The sequence below is a fragment of the Anopheles maculipalpis genome, chromosome 2RL (genome assembly GCF_943734695.1).
Source record: "Anopheles maculipalpis chromosome 2RL, idAnoMacuDA_375_x, whole genome shotgun sequence".
NCBI lineage: Eukaryota > Metazoa > Arthropoda > Insecta > Diptera > Culicidae > Anopheles > Anopheles maculipalpis.
The window spans coordinates 89,535,909-89,553,945 of NC_064871.1; the positions used below are offsets into that span (position 1 = coordinate 89,535,909).

Consider the following 18,037-nt stretch of genomic DNA (forward strand, 5'->3'; position numbering starts at 1 on the left):
GGTTTGCTTGACCGGCGCCACTATTCATTCAACAAACGCCTTATCGCTCCTCACAGTAAGGTCGATTCCATATCCTCGTCATGGTATTTTACATACTTCTGATACGGTTTTTTGTTTGCCTTTGAGTGGCTTCTTTTCGCACTACCACTTTCATCATCCGAAGAGTCATCATTATCGGTGTCCTCATCTCCATTGCGAACATGTGCAATCGGTGTTTGTTTTTGTGTTTGCACCGCATCCGTTTTGGCGTCCTTCTTGGACACACGTTTCGCTTCCGTTGTTTGCTTCACTTCCTTCGTCGATTTGGGATTTTTCGTTCCACCTTCCTCCTCTTCCTCCTCTGCTTCTCCTCCATGGCCAATGTTGAAATCTAAATCTTCCTCGCCAGCCAAAAAGCGGATATCCTCAAAGCCACTCTTTTGCGATTTCTCCTTCAACCGGGCCAACACACTGGTGCGTGATTTTCGGGCGTAAAAGTACGTTACACTTAGGATGCACACGAAAAACGTTACTGTGGATAGGGCGTAGATAAAAAACTTTATCAAGTTGGGCGCTTCGCGCAGCTTCTCGACTGTCAATTTGATGGTTAAATCGGGCACGATCACCTCTTCTGTTGTGGATTCCGTTGTTGGTTGGAACACTATATCGGATTGGGTGGTAGTGATGGGGTTTTTCGTTGTGGACGTAGCGGGAGAGTAGGGCGCAGTTGTGGTTGATGTTGTGGCAACAGTTGTGGTGGTAGTAGTAGTTATCCGAGGTCTATTGGTCATTGGGACAAAGCTGGGTCTTGATGGACGTAGATTGTATCTCTTCGTGGTGGATGTGGCAGCAGTTGATGTTGTCGTTGTTCTTGGCGTTGTCGTCGTTGTCGTCGGCGTAGTCGTCGGTTTAGCAGTAGTTGTAGTCGTTGTAGTAGAAGTAGTGGTAGTAACCGTTGTTTGCTTCGTTGTACTACTAGCCGTAGAACGTGCGGTACTAGAAGTCGCTGGTACAGTGGTCGTTGTTGTAGACGTCATAGGCACAGTAGTCGTCGTACTAGCGTTACTAACTACTATTCCACCAACTTCAAAAACGCACCGTTCTCGATAGTCTGGACAGCAGGTCTCACCAGTCACACAATCCTCGTGACAATCGCAGTGCACAATCGTATCACTAGCATTTAACACAGCTGCCATACTACTCCCGCACCGGTTCTCGCACGAATCAATCTTCACCGGCAAGTTTTCCGCTTCCGATGGTGGATCTTCACTATCTTCAACTGCCACCCGACAGCTGTCACCCTGCAGCAGGCTCACATCGTCGATCGCAATGTCACTTTTGTACCGCAGTCCAAGGCTTGCTTCGATGATGATCTGAAACCGTTCCGTTTGCTGTGCGACCTCCACGTGTCCTTCGTGCCAAATGTTTTTCTGATTTCCCTGCAGCACAAACACCGGCTTCACATCGTACAGATCGCTGGTCATCGGTTTTACGTACACGTTCAGTGTACCAACCGATTCGCCGTACATGTGATAGTAGAATTGAAAACACGCCCCGATGCTAAGTTCCGGTTCGAACATGGGCGAAATGAAACGTGCCGTATCGTTCGTTAACTGTTCGCCCGAATCGACGATCATAAAGTGTCCTGCCTTCGGTTGCATCGTGGTATGATCGTACTTGGGACCGGTTCGGAGTGCTCGTGGGTTTAGCGTGCCATCGCTTCGTTTCCAATCAAAGTCGTGTAGTGCATCGTTCGACCAGCCGCACAGTGATTCCGCCTCAAAGTCGCACGCTGTAGCCGTTGACTGACCCGTTCGACGGCAAACACCCAACGGACGATCCCAGTGCGTTCCATTGCAGTACGTATTCCGTGATCCGGCCAGTTCCGTTCCGTCAAAGCATGAAAGCCACGCAGACGCTTTGTTCATCTCGTACAGCACGTAACCGGAAGCGACCTCCGGCAGCATATCACATCCGGACTCTGTTAAGTACAATCGTACACATTATTGCACACACACGCATTGCATCTTCAGAGGCGCTTTTAATGGTGGTTGGGCCTGGTTACTTACTCACACAAACTGGTGTGGTGGTGTCCCAGCGTCCATTTTGGCAGTTGGAGTACCGATTGCCCACCAGCTTAAACCCGTATGAACAATCGAACCGTACCATACGACCTCGGTTTCGAATTTTCACCTCACCGTTGACAAAGTACGGTGTAGGACATTGCACCACCAACTGTCTCATTGCTGGACGGCGGCCAGGAAGGGCTGAAAAAATTAGATGAGAAATTGATGGTTAAATAATTTAAAATTAATCCCTTTTCAAAGGAGATAGAACTCTTACCGAAGCGTCGTTGTTCGGTTAAGCTGGTGACGGAATCGGTCAAGAAGATTACACACCAACAACCAAGCAGGGTTAGTCCCTGTATGCCTGATATCCACATGGTAGAGAACTTGCTGGAAGAATTCAATCTCTTCAAAGCAGAACGGTCTTCCACTCGGGTTAACTGCTTGTTTCGTACTAAAGGCGAGGCTTTATCAACTGCGGTCAGCTAGCTACGAGGGATGAAATTTAAATGCAAAAAGGCAGACATTTTCTCACTCTTTCTAAGCGTTGAGCAGCATCGTGAACACGATAAGGGTACAGATGTTCGTGTGTCATCATCTTGAAATAAGCGTAAGCGTTAGGGAATTTTGAGCCCCATTTATCTTCTTGAGAGAAAGAGAACTAACTGTTGCCAAGAATTGCTGCAAGTTTGAAGTTCTTTGTCATACTTTCCATTTTTTTTATCTATTTCGTAAGTAGTAATCCATGCATGTAGCTAGCACCAACCTAATCTAACCACTCACTAATGTAAGTGCACAGTTTCGGTGTAATTTCACCGCAATCGGCACAATTTTTAATGACCGGACAGATGCCACACGGCATCTGTACCAGGCCCGGTGCCGCAATTGGTGTCTCTATAGCCCGGTACAGAAATCCTCCATTAATCTGTGCAATCCGCTCAGCCTTCCCATCGTACACGACCGTCTTGAGAATCGTTTCCAAATCATCCTCGTCCAGACTGATTTTGCTAATACCGAGATCGGAGATGAATCGATGAACGTCCGCCACGGTACATTCGGACAGCTTCTGCACCGCCAGCGGGCCCTCGCCACTCGTACGTGCTGAATCACGCTTCATGCGCAAAAACCGTAAGCATTGTTGGTTTAGCACGTCTACAAACTCTGCCTCAAAGTCCTGATCCTGATACCATGCACCACCCGTAATGGAACGATCCGGTTCGAGATTGTACAGCATGTACACTTTCTTTTTGCTTGCCTGTAAAAAAAGAACAAAAAAGCGAAACATTTATAGCACAATCCAAAGATAGCACGCTACCCAAGCAGTACACACTTACATTTACAGATTTGACCGCCTTTATAAGCTTCTTGTTTTCCAACTGTTTCAGCACCTTGTTTAACTGCGTCATGACCAAATTAGATTTTACACGAATGTCCCTTATCCAGATTCCCTTATTGCCCCCCTCCTCCACAATGTTGTATATGACGCGCTCCTCATTGTCGATATCCTTCGGGGCGGACGATTTCTTTCCCGGATCCTTCATGCGGTATATCAACGTGTTGCCCTTCTTCAGTATCTCCAGCACACCGTCCAACAGTAGCTTGTTTAGCGCTTGCACACGCTTTTCCGGCGGAACGCCTTGTAGCGATTCGGAAAGATCGTCATTGTTGATGCCTTCCGGTTTATCTTTCGCCAAGGAAATGATCTGAAATCCAATCGTCGAGATTTCATCCATTGCGCTAACCGGCACCGTATGTTGCGTGCGTTTGTTGTTTGTTGATGTTTTGGAATTCAGGCATTTTGACGTTTCAACACGGGATCAAGATTTAGACAGATAAAATAGCCACCCGAGTGTTGTCGAAGTATGTCTACACACCTTGGGAGGGAGGATGTAATTTTCAGACAAAATGTAATGAATGTAATGAATTCAAAACGACAGTTCACCGAAGTAATCACGAAAAAAGATACACTTTGTTGTACGACCGCCTACCCGGATAGGCTATACATTTTGTATTGAAGTTTTCAGTTATGCGGATTGTAAAGCTTATATCTTTCTCCATTGCGCCGTGTAGGTTGATTGTGTATGCGCCAGGTTCTCAAAAAACGATTTCAAAGCGAGAAATTGTCCCAAACACACTTGATAACCTGAAATCCTCATTTTGAAATATCTCGTGGCCCACGGTCCAATAAATCAAAAGATACAAGCTTCACAAACCAAAACATTGTTGATTACCATACAAAACGTATGGCCTATCCGAGTAGGCGGTCGGAAAAAGACTGAAAAAATATTTAAAATCAATTTAATCAATTTCTTTTTACTCGAAAAGGTAAAAAAACAAATTGGTCTAAGTATTCTAAAAATTTCAAGTGTGTGCGACTTCCCTATCTAAAGATATTTAGGAATTAAAGTGCAAAACTTAGCCAGGTAGATGACAATGCACAATATGGTAAAAGCAATTCGATTGTAGTACATTTTATCATACTTAATTCATATCAATTAGACACTAAAAATGGCTTTTGTGATATTTAGATTATGTATTTTAAAAATCAAACACAACGAACATTTATTCTATCGCTTGGTTTTTTTTATGTTTCTGCTTTAAATGGTGTATGGAAATCAGAACATGCGCCTTAGCGTGATGTATGGTTGTTTATGATAACAATACGCTTACAGATTAATTAATTGTCTCAATATCCTAGTATCATTCATTGGCTAGCCATACACAAAAGCCCATTTCCATTCCAACTTCGCTTCGCGGCATGTAAATAATGCACGATTCTCTCGTTTGCGATTGCTATCGTTTGATTATACAATGATTATCAGTCCTGTTCTTTGCCAGTTTTCACAATTGGGTTTGAAATGCTACTTCACAGCGATTTTCCTACATTATTTGTTTTTTTTTTTTTGCCTGTACACTATCCGCCATTTGTTTCGTAACTTCTTTTTCCACAACCGCCGCAATACTTCCTGAAGTGTGATTTGTGTAATACTTTGTTTTTGCTGATACCATTGATACCTCCCACGGTCATCATGCTAAACGGCTCAAACCGATCCCCGGGGCTGAGAAGTCTCTACAACGGACAGTTGACATAAGCGTGATTATTGTTCTGTAAACTCTAGTTTTAGTACTTTGTGTTCCTCTAGCCTTATGTTCGCACTAGGTGCAGTTTATGTACAAAACTGGATTATACGTTATAGGTGTCTTTTCTACGACCGTCTTTTTATCTCAAAGACTACTGAAAAAACAGCTGCCGCCTTTACTGTAGCTGATATTTTTCCATCTCGAGCAACTGATCGTACAGATTGTCCTGGTTTGGTAGGAAGCCAACGATTAGCCAACCAAAGATGGCACCGACACTTTGTGCAATTGAAAGCGCATTCCAGATGCTCAGCACCTTGTTCGTTTCCTAAAATTTCGGGGTTTTTTTTTTGTGAATAAGACTTTGAGTAAGAGAAGCGCCTACGCCCCCAGCAAAACTTACCAATTCCTCTTCCCAGACGGTAACATTTAACGTGGAAGTAACATACAGCCGTTCGTCCATCGTGCCAGCCGATAGACTCAGTATGATCGTCATCACGTAGATCATGATGATGAAGATAGAGCGAAAGGAAATGTTCGTATCACCACCGTACGCAATATCCATCCTTTAAGAAAAAATAGTAATCGGATTAGTATACCGTGACGCAACAACACGTGCTTGGCACCGCCATACTTACCGATCGAATATCGAAACCATACAAACGATAGCTAAGCAGTAGAACGTATTGGCATACACCTCGGCAAAGGCTGAGTAATGGCGTATCGAGGCATCCACCCAGTCGTACGGTTTGGTCGTACAGATCAGCAGTAGATGGGCGAAGGCCAGGCCTCCAAGCAAACCGTGACAGACGGTCGATAGCAGATGCCAGACTCGTTGCACCGCACAGGAAAGATGTACCGATGTGTTTATTGTGTGGCTGCAAGGATAAAGTCTTTACGGTTCAGAATATCTAGGGACAGCTTCGAAAATGTGTGCTCCGTGTCCTTACCTATTGCTTTCGGGATCTCCCCCGATTAGTGCCCTAGACTTATGATAGGAGTAAGTATTGTCAACTGGTCGATAACCGCTAGCAGTCTGTATGTACATCTTATCGATACGCGTGGCCGCTGCCTCAGTCGTCGGTGAAACGACCGGCGTGAAGGGATTGTATATCTCACCATGATAGCTCATCAGATCGTCGGCTGGAAAGAAAAAAATGTAATTAAATTTTAAGGGAAAATTAGTTATAAAACTTGTGGACACTAAAGACTAAAAAGATGTTCCATCCCTAACCTGCGGCAAACAGCATCTAGGTAGCTTCTCTGTAAGTAATCTTCTAAAGATACAAAGCTCATTCAACAGTTACTTATTACCCAAGATGCGGAGAAACCGGAGTTCTTGGAAAGCTCAAATCCTTCTAAAAAAAAAAATCCCTCCTAAAAACCACAACAAGACGTAGAAACACTTTAGCGTGCGAGGACAGCCGAGTGCCGAGTTTGCCGCGATAATCCCATTTTGTGTCCTGGTGTCTCCAACACCAACAACCAGCTAGGAAAAGGGAATGAAAAGCGACACACATCTTTACCGGAATTAATTACCTCCACCATAGCTATAGCTCACGTGGCGACGCCTTTGGAACGTGTAATGAACGGCGCGTGTACTATCCAAGACCCATCTTATCATTACGAGCATGCCCGTCTTCTGCCCCCGAGATACAGTGGCGTCAGATCGTTATTTTTCCTGCGAATCTCTGGCCACACACACACACACACACACACCACTGTGCCAGCTCGTTTCGGCACACCCGGTCCGGTCTGATGCTTACTTCGATTGCAGCTCTAAATGTCAACGGGTGCCTTCCTACTAGAGCGAACCAGTGCTTGTAAAGGTCACCGAAAGGGGCTAAAGTTCAAGGAACACAGTTATCATTGCGTTTTTTTTCCTGCGAAGATGTATGTTGTTTGTGTATGTGTGCGAGGGAGTGGGGAGAGGGGGGATGGGGGCTTGGTAGGATGAGTTAGATAAGGCATAAGTAATTTGCCAGCAACATCATCCTGGCTGGCATGTGTGGTTGTTTCGCAACCATTTGGACCCTTGTTCTCGGGGAATAGACTAAAGGTCAGACCAGACCAGAATCCACTTGGGTTTTGGGAAAATTGCGATCGTTGAAATTCAAAATTTAAGAAAGAAAACCCTTCTTCCTAGGATCAACTGTTAAAGTCACATAAAGTAGCTAGATTTATCGTTGCGTTGTCACGCGAGTCGGTTGAATCATTTAAAAGCTGAGCTACTAAAAATAACCAAAACAAAAAGCCGAACCGAGCTTCAAAACGGATCGTCACGTTCTAGTTTTATTTATCTCTTGAAGCAAAATAAAAGCAAAACCCCCGAAGGAACGCCTAACCAATCCAAAGAAGCACCTATCCCAAGCGGGGCTTTTGCTTGCGATTTCTCGGTATCCGGCCTAGAGTGGTGTGTATATTTATTCTTTGTTGCTTTTTTCTGTTAGAGACACAACATCTTATCGACTTTCCTTTCCAACTAGCCATTAATTTAAGGCTCTTTTACGTGCCTTTTTTCCCCTCTTCAAAAGATCGACTCCGCAAACGAAAACTCCTCCAATAGCAATCGGTGACAGATGCTAAATTTGGACACAATGGTCCGATTTTCTGTTCTATAAGGGTAAGGGTAGAGAATTTGGCTAGCACCACGGTCGGCCGCACCCCGTTGTCGAAGGGGAGATGTCTGTGTGTGTATGTGTTTGTGTGGTGGGGTGGAAAGGAGAAGCGACACAATAATATTGATAAAACCCTACCCTACACTGAAAGGGCGGCGTGTGACGTCATTGCGCCCAACTAGGGTAGAGTGTGTCCAAGGATAGCCGGCACCAATACCCGAATACGGGCGAATTACGCACACCAGCACACAGCCCGACAACCCGGATTTTCACGATTCCGCCCACGGCAAGCGGCGTCATTTCCAAGCGGCAGGCCGAAGCCACCGAAGAATCCTGCTGAGGAATGACGCAAAAACGGAAGAACATGGGATTTTGATCTGTTTTCGCAATTCTGTCAGATAAAAGCGAGAGAGAGAGAGAGAGATGGAAATCTCTGTAAGAGAGCATTCGTGGGAAAAAGACAAACAAAAGAGAGAAAGAGAAGTTGATTCGAAAATCCACAGGATTAACATTTTCCTATCGATTTGTTGCCTCGCTAGCCACCACCAAAAGAGCCACCAACATCACCATCCAACCTTACCAGCACCGGTTAGCCGGTTCGGAGCAGGTTTACGGATAGTCAGCGACTCCCTGCTATTGCAATTTCGATGAAGCCATCTCATCGCATTCCGAAGGTGATGTGATTGGAAATGGTAATTTTTTTTTTCGGAACTGTGAACGAATTTCGCGTACTCTACTGCAAAACAAGTCTACTGGCAACTTTACGTCATGTCTGCGAGATGCTTTTTGGTAACCTTTTTGTTTTGTCCGCTCAAGAACATATTACGTGATGACGAAGGGTGAACTAACACACACACATTGGGGGCTTAGTAAGTACGCTTAATCTAATAAGTAATCGGTTACGTGTTTTTGGCCCCAGGAAAGAAAAGCAAAACAATAACTTTTTGGGAAGGATAAGGAAACCCTACAAGACGTCATGTTCTACGCATTAAGTCGTGGTTCATGCCGAATGATTATTCAAAATCGTTAGGAAGCTGCTTAACTGATTGCTTCATACATCCTCCTCGCCTACTATGCGTAAAGAGTAGAGGCTTATTAATAGCTTTCCAAGAAACATCAGCGCCTACTTGACGATATCTCCCGGTTACCCCAAAAAAAAAAAAAAAACAAAAAAAACCGTTCCCAAGCGAAAGGTTCTTAAATGGACACCCACACACGTATGCGCGCCTTGGAAAATTGAATCTCACCGACCAGCACCGTTTTCCAGCCGAAATTTCCCCTCGGCTAGTAAATAAAGTACCGCACGGTCGTCCAAAAGTTCTAAATTTAGCACACGCACAACCTTGCTGACGCCGCACAGCAAAAACAGGGACGCTAATCAAACAGCGCATGAAACCCTTGCTTTTCCGGGTTTATTTTCCGGACGGAACGGGCCTGAGTCTAGTCCCTGGTAAACCACCTACCGTTGGTCCTGCCACCCGACCGATCTGGTTGCAGCTGGTGAAGTTTGCGCTCCCGCTGGGATTTCGTTTTCCGGTGCACCCGCCTATCCTCTAGATGTTCCGGTATCTCCAGATCACCCGACAGGGACGCATCGTTAAAGTCCGAACACTGTTTCAGGTATCGCATCAGCGTTTCATTTGCCTGGCGTACCTCCATCTCGCCTGCGGCCAAAATTTTGCGCTCCCGACGCCTCCGCGATTCCGATTTGCTGCGCTTCCGGCGTGGGCTTTTCTCGAGACTGCTTCGGCTGCGGGTACTGCGTTGGGCGGGACTCTTTTGCGGATCGGACAGCGATTGTACCTTTAGCTGACGGTCCATGTAGCCGAGGATGCCCTTCTGCAACTTGTCATCCGTTGGTCCTGGTACGGTACCGAGACTGGCCAGCCCGCTGACAAGATCTACAGCAACAACCTCCACCGTACCGTCCACACTGACCGGTGCATCTAGCTCCGTGGTCACCATGGCAGGTGAGTTGCTACGGGGTGTTTGGGACATCCGTGCCGGACCACTGTCACCGCTGGCACTGTAGTGGTAGTGCTGGGTCGGTACCGAGGTGCCTGTAGCACTGCTGCTAGCATTGGTCGTCGTGCTGCCACCACTGTGCTCCGGCGTATCCGGGCGCCGTACCGAGCGAACTAGGGTGGAGGATCTATTTTTAGAACCGCTCGCTACCGCCAGCTCCTGGTCGGCGGCGGATTGCGTGGCACCATCGTCGACGCCGCGCACTTCCGTCTGCTCCAGCTGCTCGAGCCGTTGAGGTGTTGCGCTGCGGCGTGCTCGAGAACTACGATGCCTCGAGCTCGCCTTGCTCTGATGTACGCGAGCCGTCGTCTCCATTGGTAGGCCACGGCGGGTTTGTGTGTATGTAGAAACACTTCCTACTCCCTTTGTACACTGACCACAACAAACACTTGCTTCTGATGGGGGAGTAGGGAGTAAAGAGGGTGAAGAACTATGTCACGACACGTCACCACACACAATCACACACTTCTAGGACCAGTTGAAAATGGGAGGGAAAGCGTGTGCGAACAGGTCTTTCCGTGGGATGGTTCGGAGTAGGCACGGGTTTTCTCAATATCTAGGACAACATTTACAATCCCAGCCACATAACACAGTCACATTACTGGATCGCAGTGCCTACACGCGCACTCACTTTAAGGATAGCAGGGGAAAAAAAGGGAAGGACTCGGTCGGTCAGTTCCGTGCTGAAGGCTCGCGCTCCTAAGTACAGCCCGAAACCACGTACTTGCGCTACCGGACTCGTCCAACGACTGGGATGTAGCACCAGCATCTGGCCAACAATCAGCTCACCAGCGAACAAATGTATGGTCCTGTGGCGATTATTACCAACAGAAGCCACGCACCAGGTACATACTGAGCGATCCTGCCGCCGTCGTGTCTCGCAGCGTGTGCAACTATTGCGTAGTGCGAGACTTCGGATTGCCAGTTGCTTTCGGTACGCTCGGGATGGCCATGCGCACTCGCATCCTTGCAAAAGGGCGCTATCGATCCGCGTGCAAGTAGTAGTGTTGGTGGGTGGACTAAAACGAAAACATCCCACCACCTCCATGGCTACGTCCTCCAACCCAACAAAACGAAGATTTTTCAGAACCCTGTCATTGCGTCCACCAACTGTAGATACCCACAGTCGACTAGCAAAAAGAAAGGATAGTCAACGGTGATGACGTTTCAAAAATAATGTACAAGTTGCTCGATTTCGGGTAACGCACAACACCACAACCGATCGAAGTTACCCAACGTTTTGTGTGTTTTGGAACTTCTTGCCGACTACGACGACGGGTTACTATGGAGCATGACAAAGCATTCTACTGCTGATGATAATGATGGACAGGTTACTACGAGCCTGGTTTGTTGTTGTTTATTCACCCAGTTCTGCCTATCGAGACGCACTGTCGGTTAATGGGGAGGTCCTGTAACAACGCTAGTCCTCATCAAGTACAGAACCCTTAAATGTGTAAACATGTTACCCTTGGTAATCTGCTATTTTTATTAGAACATCAACATACTACACACAATTATGGGACCCTTGAATGCGGACGATGAAGTGTCAATTTGACCGTTAGCAACGGCAGGCGTCTCGCACCGTTGACTTCATGCCCCTTAGGAAAAGTCCTGACTGTGCACCAAGCTTACCAAGTGAGCTGGTACGCGTGTTCACATGGAAGGTATGTATGTGTGTGTCGATGCTTTTTTTTCGTCCTGCTGTAGAGATTGCCCAGGGAGAACCGAATGAATGAACCGTAGTAAAAACCGGAGAGCTTCTTCAGTCACCCGCTCTTGGACAGCCATATGGCCGCCACGTCCTCGGCTCTGGACGATTCCCTCATTCAATACTGGCCCCGAAGCAAGAAGATGGCAGCATAATGGCATCAGATGCAGCATGCAGAACGCTGAGACGCGATTCTCTCGTCCTTATGACGTCAACTTCGGCTGATGACGTCAATCGGAAGGACGTGACCGCGACACGCTCATTCGTTTACAGCCACAAGTTTGCCACTTCGTACATCCTCTTTCAGCCAGGGATGAAGAGAGCTCTCCGGAGCTACTGAATGGCCAGAATGCTTTTTTTTTGTGCCTTTGTTGCGCCGCAGGATGGGGGGTTTTCTTGTTTGGCCCAGCCGTGCGAACTTTATGCCAATTCACCCACGCCGCGTCGTGTTTAATCATTTTCACACTGCGGCAAAATATGTGCGAATATGCGCACGTGTGTGTGTCTCTCTGTGTGTATGTGTGTGTGTATGTTTATGCATTAACATAACCGATATTGGCCGGTAGGGATGTCGGTGGCAATAAAGGTTTAAAAAAACCGAAATAAGGGGAGTTTGAATGGAAAAGGAAAATCGAATCGAATAAAACAGCAAAGTTCCAATGCATCTTAATGGTGTCTTTTTTTTTCGTTCTTCTATATATTAAAATAACAAAACTCATGCCAAAACGAGTAAAGCATTAGGTACAAAAAAAGCTCTTACACTCTTAATTCTTGGACAGGAACTCTCGCATGTACTGGTTTACCACTTCCGGTTTGTGCTGCTGCAGGAAGTGATCCACACCGGGCACAATTCGGAACTCCAGATTTTCAAACTCTTGCTGCATCAGTGGGCCCGTTTCTTTGGAAATGTAGAGATCATTCTCCCCCAACAGATACAGACCCGGCGCATACGTTTTCGGCTTCGGTGGTGTTAGTTTCCGCGTGAAGAACCGGAAATTCTCACGGTAGTAGTTGATCGGGTACGTCATACCGTTTGGCTTGGAGAAGGTGTACTTGAACGCTTCGACCACTTCGGGCCCTCCGTGGTCCTTGAAGATCACCTTAAAGATGTGGAAGTCCATCATGCGTACGAAGAACTCTGGCAGCCAGGGCATTTGGTAGAAGAAGACGTACCTAGAATGGAAGGAGAGTTTCATAGAATTAGTCATTTGAATGAACGATCTAGAGGGTCTTACTCTTACCAAGACATTTTTAGCTGTTCTTTGTTGGTGGAGAAAAGCTTTCGCACTACCTTCTGCGATGGACCATCCATCATGATGTATCGCTCGATCATGTCCATGTGTTTCGTGATAAAGTGCCATCCAATCACTGCACCCCAGTCGTGTGCAACGAGAGTAAACTTTTGGCGCCCTAGAGAGAAGGAAGGAGTATCACTGGATTAACGTCCAAGAAAACCTTGATCGATCTTGTAGTTGTTAAGCGATTTTACGATACATTTAACCTAGAACTCTAAAACTGTCTGTATCTATACGGTAGGTACCGTTTTAAAGATCGAGTAAGATCGTTGCACGTTCCTAAACCAACGTCTCACGACCTTGATGACGAACTTCGTATCGATTAAAGTACCATGCCGCTTGGGTAATCGATAGTTAAGTCAAGCAACCATCAGACATCCATCAACCTTATCGTTTGCAGTGCCTAACGTACTTCACGTCATCCACCGCTATTACGCATAGCCACACCGATTCGGCATTTAAAAAAGCTTCTGAAGGTGAAGGTTAAATCTATCAATTTTATCTCTTTGAGCTAATAAAAAGCGTTACGCTGCGCTTTAAACCCTTTCTTTGGTTGGCAATAAAGCCCCAACTCGGGAGGGATTTCGTAATGTTTGTACCCTTTCCGAGTGCAAGTTTGTCTAAGACGTTTTCTCCCAATTTTTGTGTCACTTATAATCGTAATTGCTAAACATGTGCTTGAAGGTGTCTTCAAAATTGTCACACCTTTCGGTGTAACCAGACACCCCAAAACTACCATGTGGTGTCCAATGCCGGTGTCTAAATAACGCAAACGAAAACAATAAATGAACATCAGCACTGTTGACAGTTGCATAATTGGCCTTCCTCAAATGCCGCCGCTAGGTACGCAGCACGTAAACAAACTCATCCCGATCGATTCAACTCGATCGCTGGCCGCCCGTCGGAACCATTTGTCACACCTAGCAGCTAACGCAACGCTGAATTTCACCACCAAAGAAGATGTCAGCTGTGTCAGCCATCAGCATAAGCGTGGGGACTAATGATCAGCGGAAGCAGCTGTGAACGGGTGCTACTATCTACGGTGCGCGTTATCTCGATTTCTCTCTTTTTTTTGTAGGTCCGAAAGCACTCATAATACGCCTGTCATGCAGGGTACTGTCGTGAACTTTGTACAAGGTATCGTCAATCACTTAGCACTTATTGGCAGCTACCGGGTGCACTGTACACAGCTCTTACCTAATGCTCGCACCAGACACCGTATGTCCTCTGTCATGTTGTCGATTCGGTAGGCATACCGGTACTCGGGTTTTTCGGTATCACCGTAACCACGCATATCCAACGCCACTACCCTGAGAAACGATGGGAGGAGGAAGTTCAATTAAAACGGACGCTAGATCTTTATCACTCCATCCGGATGCTTACCAATAATCTTTGGAGAACTCCTTCAACTGATGGCGCCACGAGTACCAAAATTCGGGAAATCCATGCACGAACAGCATGAGCGGTTTCGAACGATCCCCATTCTCGACGTAATGTATCCGGATGCCCTGCAAGTACACATCACCACCCGTGAGAGCTCTCTTTTCGAATCAAAAATCCCTCAAAAATCACACCTCAACTTACATTCGCATTCTGATACTTATCCACACCGTACTGGTGGTTCTTCAAACAATCCGGTGCTACCGGACGTTCCTTTTGCACCCAAAACTTCGTGTGCGGCTTCGTCACAAACAGCACCAGAATGCCGAAAAGTACGCGCAAACTGTAGAACAGACACAGCGCGTACGACACTACGAACTGTATCGATTCCCGGATGTAGTATTCCACCATCGTGAGATCGTGTTTTGGGGGATGAATGGATGCAGGTTCTACTCGCTCGCGCAAACGCGACCCGCTGATCTGTGTGCTGTACACGACGGATTTTGACGACGCACTGAATGAGCGTAGTACGGTGCCGATGTCTCACCTAACGAAAGCAACGCTGTGGTGGAGAGTTTGCGCGACGACCGTGTGCGATAAGCTGAGGTTGCCCGACCGCGTGTTCCAATGGGGGAAGAAGTGTAAGGGCGTACGCGCGCAGTGGAGCAAATTGGCGATGTACAGTGGAGCACAGCTGATGTGGGACATGTTATACTTTTTAACACTAGAACTACCGCGATTTTTTCGCGTGCAACTTTGCCGCGACCAGTCGAAATGACTGGTGGTTACGAAAAAAATATTTTTTTTTTATGATCTGAAAAACATTTTCATATTTCTTTGAGTTTGTTTACTTGGCTCAATGCGCATTTGATAGGTTGTTTCTTATACCAGCAATGGAAAATTCTCGAAAAGAACAAGTAAATTGTTTATCCTGTTGTGTTGCAACCTTGAAGATTGAAATCGTTTACAGCCAAATTATCAAAACATCAGCCTTGCTGCTCATATAATTGTTAAACGATATTTTGTTTCTTGTGTATCATACAGTTATACTGCAAGGAATACGTCTGTCGGTTATATATAATCACCTTTTTGTGAGCATTTTGCTTTCATACAAGCAGTTCATCGTTCCACAAACTACCAGTCAAAATGACTGGTTTGCGTAACGTAAGATTTATAATAAAAACATCAAACTCTAGCCTTGTATAAAATTCTTATATATTACAATTTTTTGTATAATTTGAATCCTCACTAAATTTCCCACGTGTGAATTATTCCATTCGTCACTGTGGCACTCCCAGTCACAGTCACAGACTCCACCAATGTAGTTTTTATCAAACGCTGCACTCTGGTTAATGGAAGGCAGATTCACGCCGTCATTCTTTGCTACCCGGCAAACGACAGTACCACTTCCATACTTCATCTTCTCCTTCCCGTCATCCGCCAACGGCCGGAATAATTACGATGCTCGCGGTCAGCAGCATCATACTCATGACGGAAAGATGAGTATGATTGTAATATCGTGACCTCACGTTAGAGATGCCTCAACGGTACATCGCGAATGCGGTAGTTAGTGGGCTAGGGCATCCGATCAGCTCCGAGCACACTTCTGATCGATGATCATTGCTGTTGGGCTAGAAAAAGTGAAAAATATGGCTGCAAAAAAGGCAGAATTTGCTTGGGTGAAATTGCTTTGTGGTTCGCCTGGCAAATTATTATCGAGAGAAGAAAGAAAGATGACTGTGGATCAAGCCGATCATATCGACGTAGATCATTCCTTTCTGTTCTCAACAAAAGTCAAAATCAATATTAACCTGATTGTGAAACTCCCACCGTACATACCTAGATAGAGAAATATTTCTGTGCAAATGTTGATTCTAAATGTATAAATATTGCTGTGTTTGTACAGTCTGTACGTTCTTTAATAATGATGTAATCATCATGCTCAGGGCTTATAGACGTTGATAGGGCTTCTGGTAACTGCATTGCTTGGGGGAGCGTTCAAAAAGAATTATATTTGCATAATTTGTTGCCATTTTGATTATATTGCAATACTTTTGAAATATTTATTTTCATACTTTAATCGTTCCGTTTAGCATCATTCTTCCACTCTTAAGATTGGATTTGTTTACCATCTGAAGCTTCTTCAGGTACGCTATAAACACATCCGAATCGAGTGGACCAATCTTTCGATCTAGTCGCTCCAATGCCCACCGGAACCCATCCTTACCGGTGGCAATGAACGATAGTGTCGCCACCTTATAAGTTGCCCTTCGATTCAATCGTTCATAGCTGATACCATCGCGCAAGTTACGCACCTCGATCGAGAGCACCCGTTCGTACGGTTTTCGATCGAGATCCGCCACTACGCGCAATCCCGAGACTTGGGCCACGTTTAATCGCTTAGCACTATCCAACACGAGCGAGTGCTCGATGATGTTCCATAGTGTGTCGCCCCGTAGCGTTAGCAGATCGACCGTGTTCGAGAATGGGCTCGCACCGATCGCTTCCTCGTTGGTAATAACTGTCGAATCAAATCCACAAAAAAAATATGTAACTGATTGTTCAAAATTTTAAATAGCTAAACAAATACTTACATCCTCTGGGTATTGGTGATCGGAAGTTACCAGCATTTATCACCGCTACCGGGTGGAAGGTTTCGTTGGTGTAGTAATCGGCGATCGCGTCCGCCACCAAGCTTCCCAAGTTACACTCACTAACACGGCAAGTGTTCTGTACAAGATCGACAGCCGTTTCAGCTATTTTGGTTGCTCCGTACGATGCTACCTGCTTGCGATAGGGTTCCAGAATTATTAACGCCCACCGGCTCTGCGGTATTCGGTCGGACAGATACACCGGGAATCCTTCCCAATGTTTAACTTCTCCTTCTTTGTTAAAATAGGCCGTCAAACGGCCTACGTACTTACCGTAAGCGTAGGCTTGCACAATTAGTATCTAAAATGTGATTCCTAACGCATTAGGAAATTGTACTTTCTCCCTAAATCGCATCACGTGACGCAGTTACCTTACGTCCATCCTTATTTGTCACAACTACTGGATAATCGCCCAAAATTTTATCAAGTTTACTGTGCGGCATGCTGGAACCGTTCGGGAAAAGAAACGAATGTGAATGTCCCCCAATGATCACATCCACATGGTCGCCCGCCTCTTCCGCGATCTGTTTATCCACCTCCAGCCCGCAGTGGGACAGCACCAGTATGATGTTCACGCCTCGTTGCTTTAGAGCTTGCGATTCCGTGCGCACCGTGTCAATAGAATTGGCAAATGTGATGCTTTCAGTGTTGGAGAGTTCCTGCAAAACAAAGGTAGGGTAACTTCGGAAGACATCTCTTAGCATCTATATATGAAGCAAATAACTCACATGTGTTGTATCAGCTATCACCCCAATAACGCCTATCGAACGTCCACCCCGCTCAAGTATCACCGAACGTGGTAAATCAGGGAAAGGATCTTTCGATCGGATTAAATTCGATGCTACGGTTGGAATCTTTTCGGTTGCTAGTGCCTTCAGATAGGGTCTTAATCCATTCAACCCATCATCAAACTCATGGTTTCCGAGTGTCTATCAAACAGGTCGGAGATTAACACTCTTGTAGGAACATTGTTGCCGATCATTTACAGCAAAAGCTTACCATCGCATCTGGATGCAGTAGTTGCATGAACCGAGCCACTACCTTCCACCGGTGATAGTTGTACCAGATCGTACCTTGATAATTGTCACCGACATTAAAGAAGAGTGGATTTGGGTGCGTCTTTTTCAGCTTTCGTACGATGTGAAACACGCGCGCTATACCGGCAATGCACGTATCACCCTCACTCGCTTTACACTTCGACGATCTCTCTGAAGTTTCCGCAAATCTGGTATGAAAT

General features: G+C 46.0%; 5 protein-coding genes across 5 annotated transcripts in view; all 5 read right to left on the bottom strand.

Annotated features, from left to right (window-relative positions):
* Positions 1 to 3,778, bottom strand: part of LOC126568397 (probable DNA-directed RNA polymerase III subunit RPC6) — a 100,829-nt gene extending 97,051 nt beyond the window's left edge. Inside the window, exons 1-2 of the mRNA XM_050224866.1 lie at positions 3,380 to 3,778; positions 2,812 to 3,300 (exon numbers count right to left, since the gene is read on the bottom strand). Coding sequence (XP_050080823.1) covers positions 2,812 to 3,300; positions 3,380 to 3,778 — 888 coding nt within the window. The remainder of the gene's footprint in view (positions 1 to 2,811; positions 3,301 to 3,379) is intronic.
* LOC126568310 (apyrase-like) overlaps positions 1 to 18,037 on the bottom strand; it is a gene marked incomplete at its 5' end in the record, with an annotated part of 350,971 nt that overhangs the window by 332,726 nt on the left and 208 nt on the right. Inside the window, 5 exons of the mRNA XM_050224769.1 lie at positions 16,225 to 16,670; positions 16,744 to 17,101; positions 17,172 to 17,459; positions 17,529 to 17,729; positions 17,800 to 18,025. Coding sequence (XP_050080726.1) covers positions 16,225 to 16,670; positions 16,744 to 17,101; positions 17,172 to 17,459; positions 17,529 to 17,729; positions 17,800 to 18,025 — 1,519 coding nt within the window. The remainder of the gene's footprint in view (positions 1 to 16,224; positions 16,671 to 16,743; positions 17,102 to 17,171; positions 17,460 to 17,528; positions 17,730 to 17,799; positions 18,026 to 18,037) is intronic.
* Positions 46 to 2,433, bottom strand: LOC126567929 (zonadhesin-like). Its single transcript, XM_050224296.1, has 3 exons — positions 2,323 to 2,433; positions 2,049 to 2,246; positions 46 to 1,960 (listed from the first exon to the last, which is right to left on the bottom strand). The coding sequence occupies exons 1-3, from the start codon at positions 2,420 to 2,422 to the stop codon at positions 51 to 53; spliced, it is 2,208 nt and encodes a 735-aa protein (XP_050080253.1). The 5' UTR covers positions 2,423 to 2,433; the 3' UTR covers positions 46 to 50.
* LOC126568106 (uncharacterized) lies at positions 5,302 to 10,105 on the bottom strand. The gene is made up of 5 exons (XM_050224524.1): positions 9,205 to 10,105; positions 6,074 to 6,266; positions 5,762 to 6,001; positions 5,527 to 5,689; positions 5,302 to 5,451 (listed from the first exon to the last, which is right to left on the bottom strand). The coding sequence occupies exons 1-5, from the start codon at positions 10,079 to 10,081 to the stop codon at positions 5,302 to 5,304; spliced, it is 1,623 nt and encodes a 540-aa protein (XP_050080481.1). The 5' UTR covers positions 10,082 to 10,105.
* Positions 12,232 to 14,570, bottom strand: LOC126568339 (epoxide hydrolase 3-like). Its single transcript, XM_050224799.1, has 5 exons — positions 14,354 to 14,570; positions 14,153 to 14,277; positions 13,967 to 14,079; positions 12,716 to 12,884; positions 12,232 to 12,647 (listed from the first exon to the last, which is right to left on the bottom strand). Exons 1-5 carry the CDS (start codon positions 14,558 to 14,560, stop codon positions 12,239 to 12,241), a joined length of 1,023 nt encoding a protein of 340 aa, XP_050080756.1. The 5' UTR covers positions 14,561 to 14,570; the 3' UTR covers positions 12,232 to 12,238.

What these genes read in the sequence shown, in the direction of transcription:
- LOC126567929 (XM_050224296.1), bottom strand. Translation starts at nt 2,422, where the DNA reads ATGTGGATATCAGGCATACAGGGACTAACCCTGCTTGGTTGTTGGTGT. An exon ending in AACCGAACAACGACGCTTCG is followed by an intron (nt 2,247 to 2,322) that starts GTAAGAGTTCTA and finishes TAATTTTTTCAG; the next exon opens with CCCTTCCTGGCCGCCGTCCA. An exon ending in CACCACACCAGTTTGTGTGA is followed by an intron (nt 1,961 to 2,048) that starts GTAAGTAACCAG and finishes TGTACTTAACAG; the next exon opens with AGTCCGGATGTGATATGCTG.
- LOC126568106 (XM_050224524.1), bottom strand. Translation starts at nt 10,081, where the DNA reads ATGGAGACGACGGCTCGCGTACATCAGAGCAAGGCGAGCTCGAGGCAT. An exon ending in GTCGGGTGGCAGGACCAACG is followed by an intron (nt 6,267 to 9,204) that starts GTAGGTGGTTTA and finishes TTTTCTTTCCAG; the next exon opens with CCGACGATCTGATGAGCTAT. An exon ending in GGAGATCCCGAAAGCAATAG is followed by an intron (nt 6,002 to 6,073) that starts GTAAGGACACGG and finishes TTATCCTTGCAG; the next exon opens with CCACACAATAAACACATCGG.
- LOC126568339 (XM_050224799.1), bottom strand. Translation starts at nt 14,560, where the DNA reads ATGGTGGAATACTACATCCGGGAATCGATACAGTTCGTAGTGTCGTAC. An exon ending in ATAAGTATCAGAATGCGAAT is followed by an intron (nt 14,278 to 14,353) that starts GTAAGTTGAGGT and finishes GTGTACTTGCAG; the next exon opens with GGCATCCGGATACATTACGT. An exon ending in GTGTCTGGTGCGAGCATTAG is followed by an intron (nt 12,885 to 13,966) that starts GTAAGAGCTGTG and finishes CCTTCTCTCTAG; the next exon opens with GGCGCCAAAAGTTTACTCTC.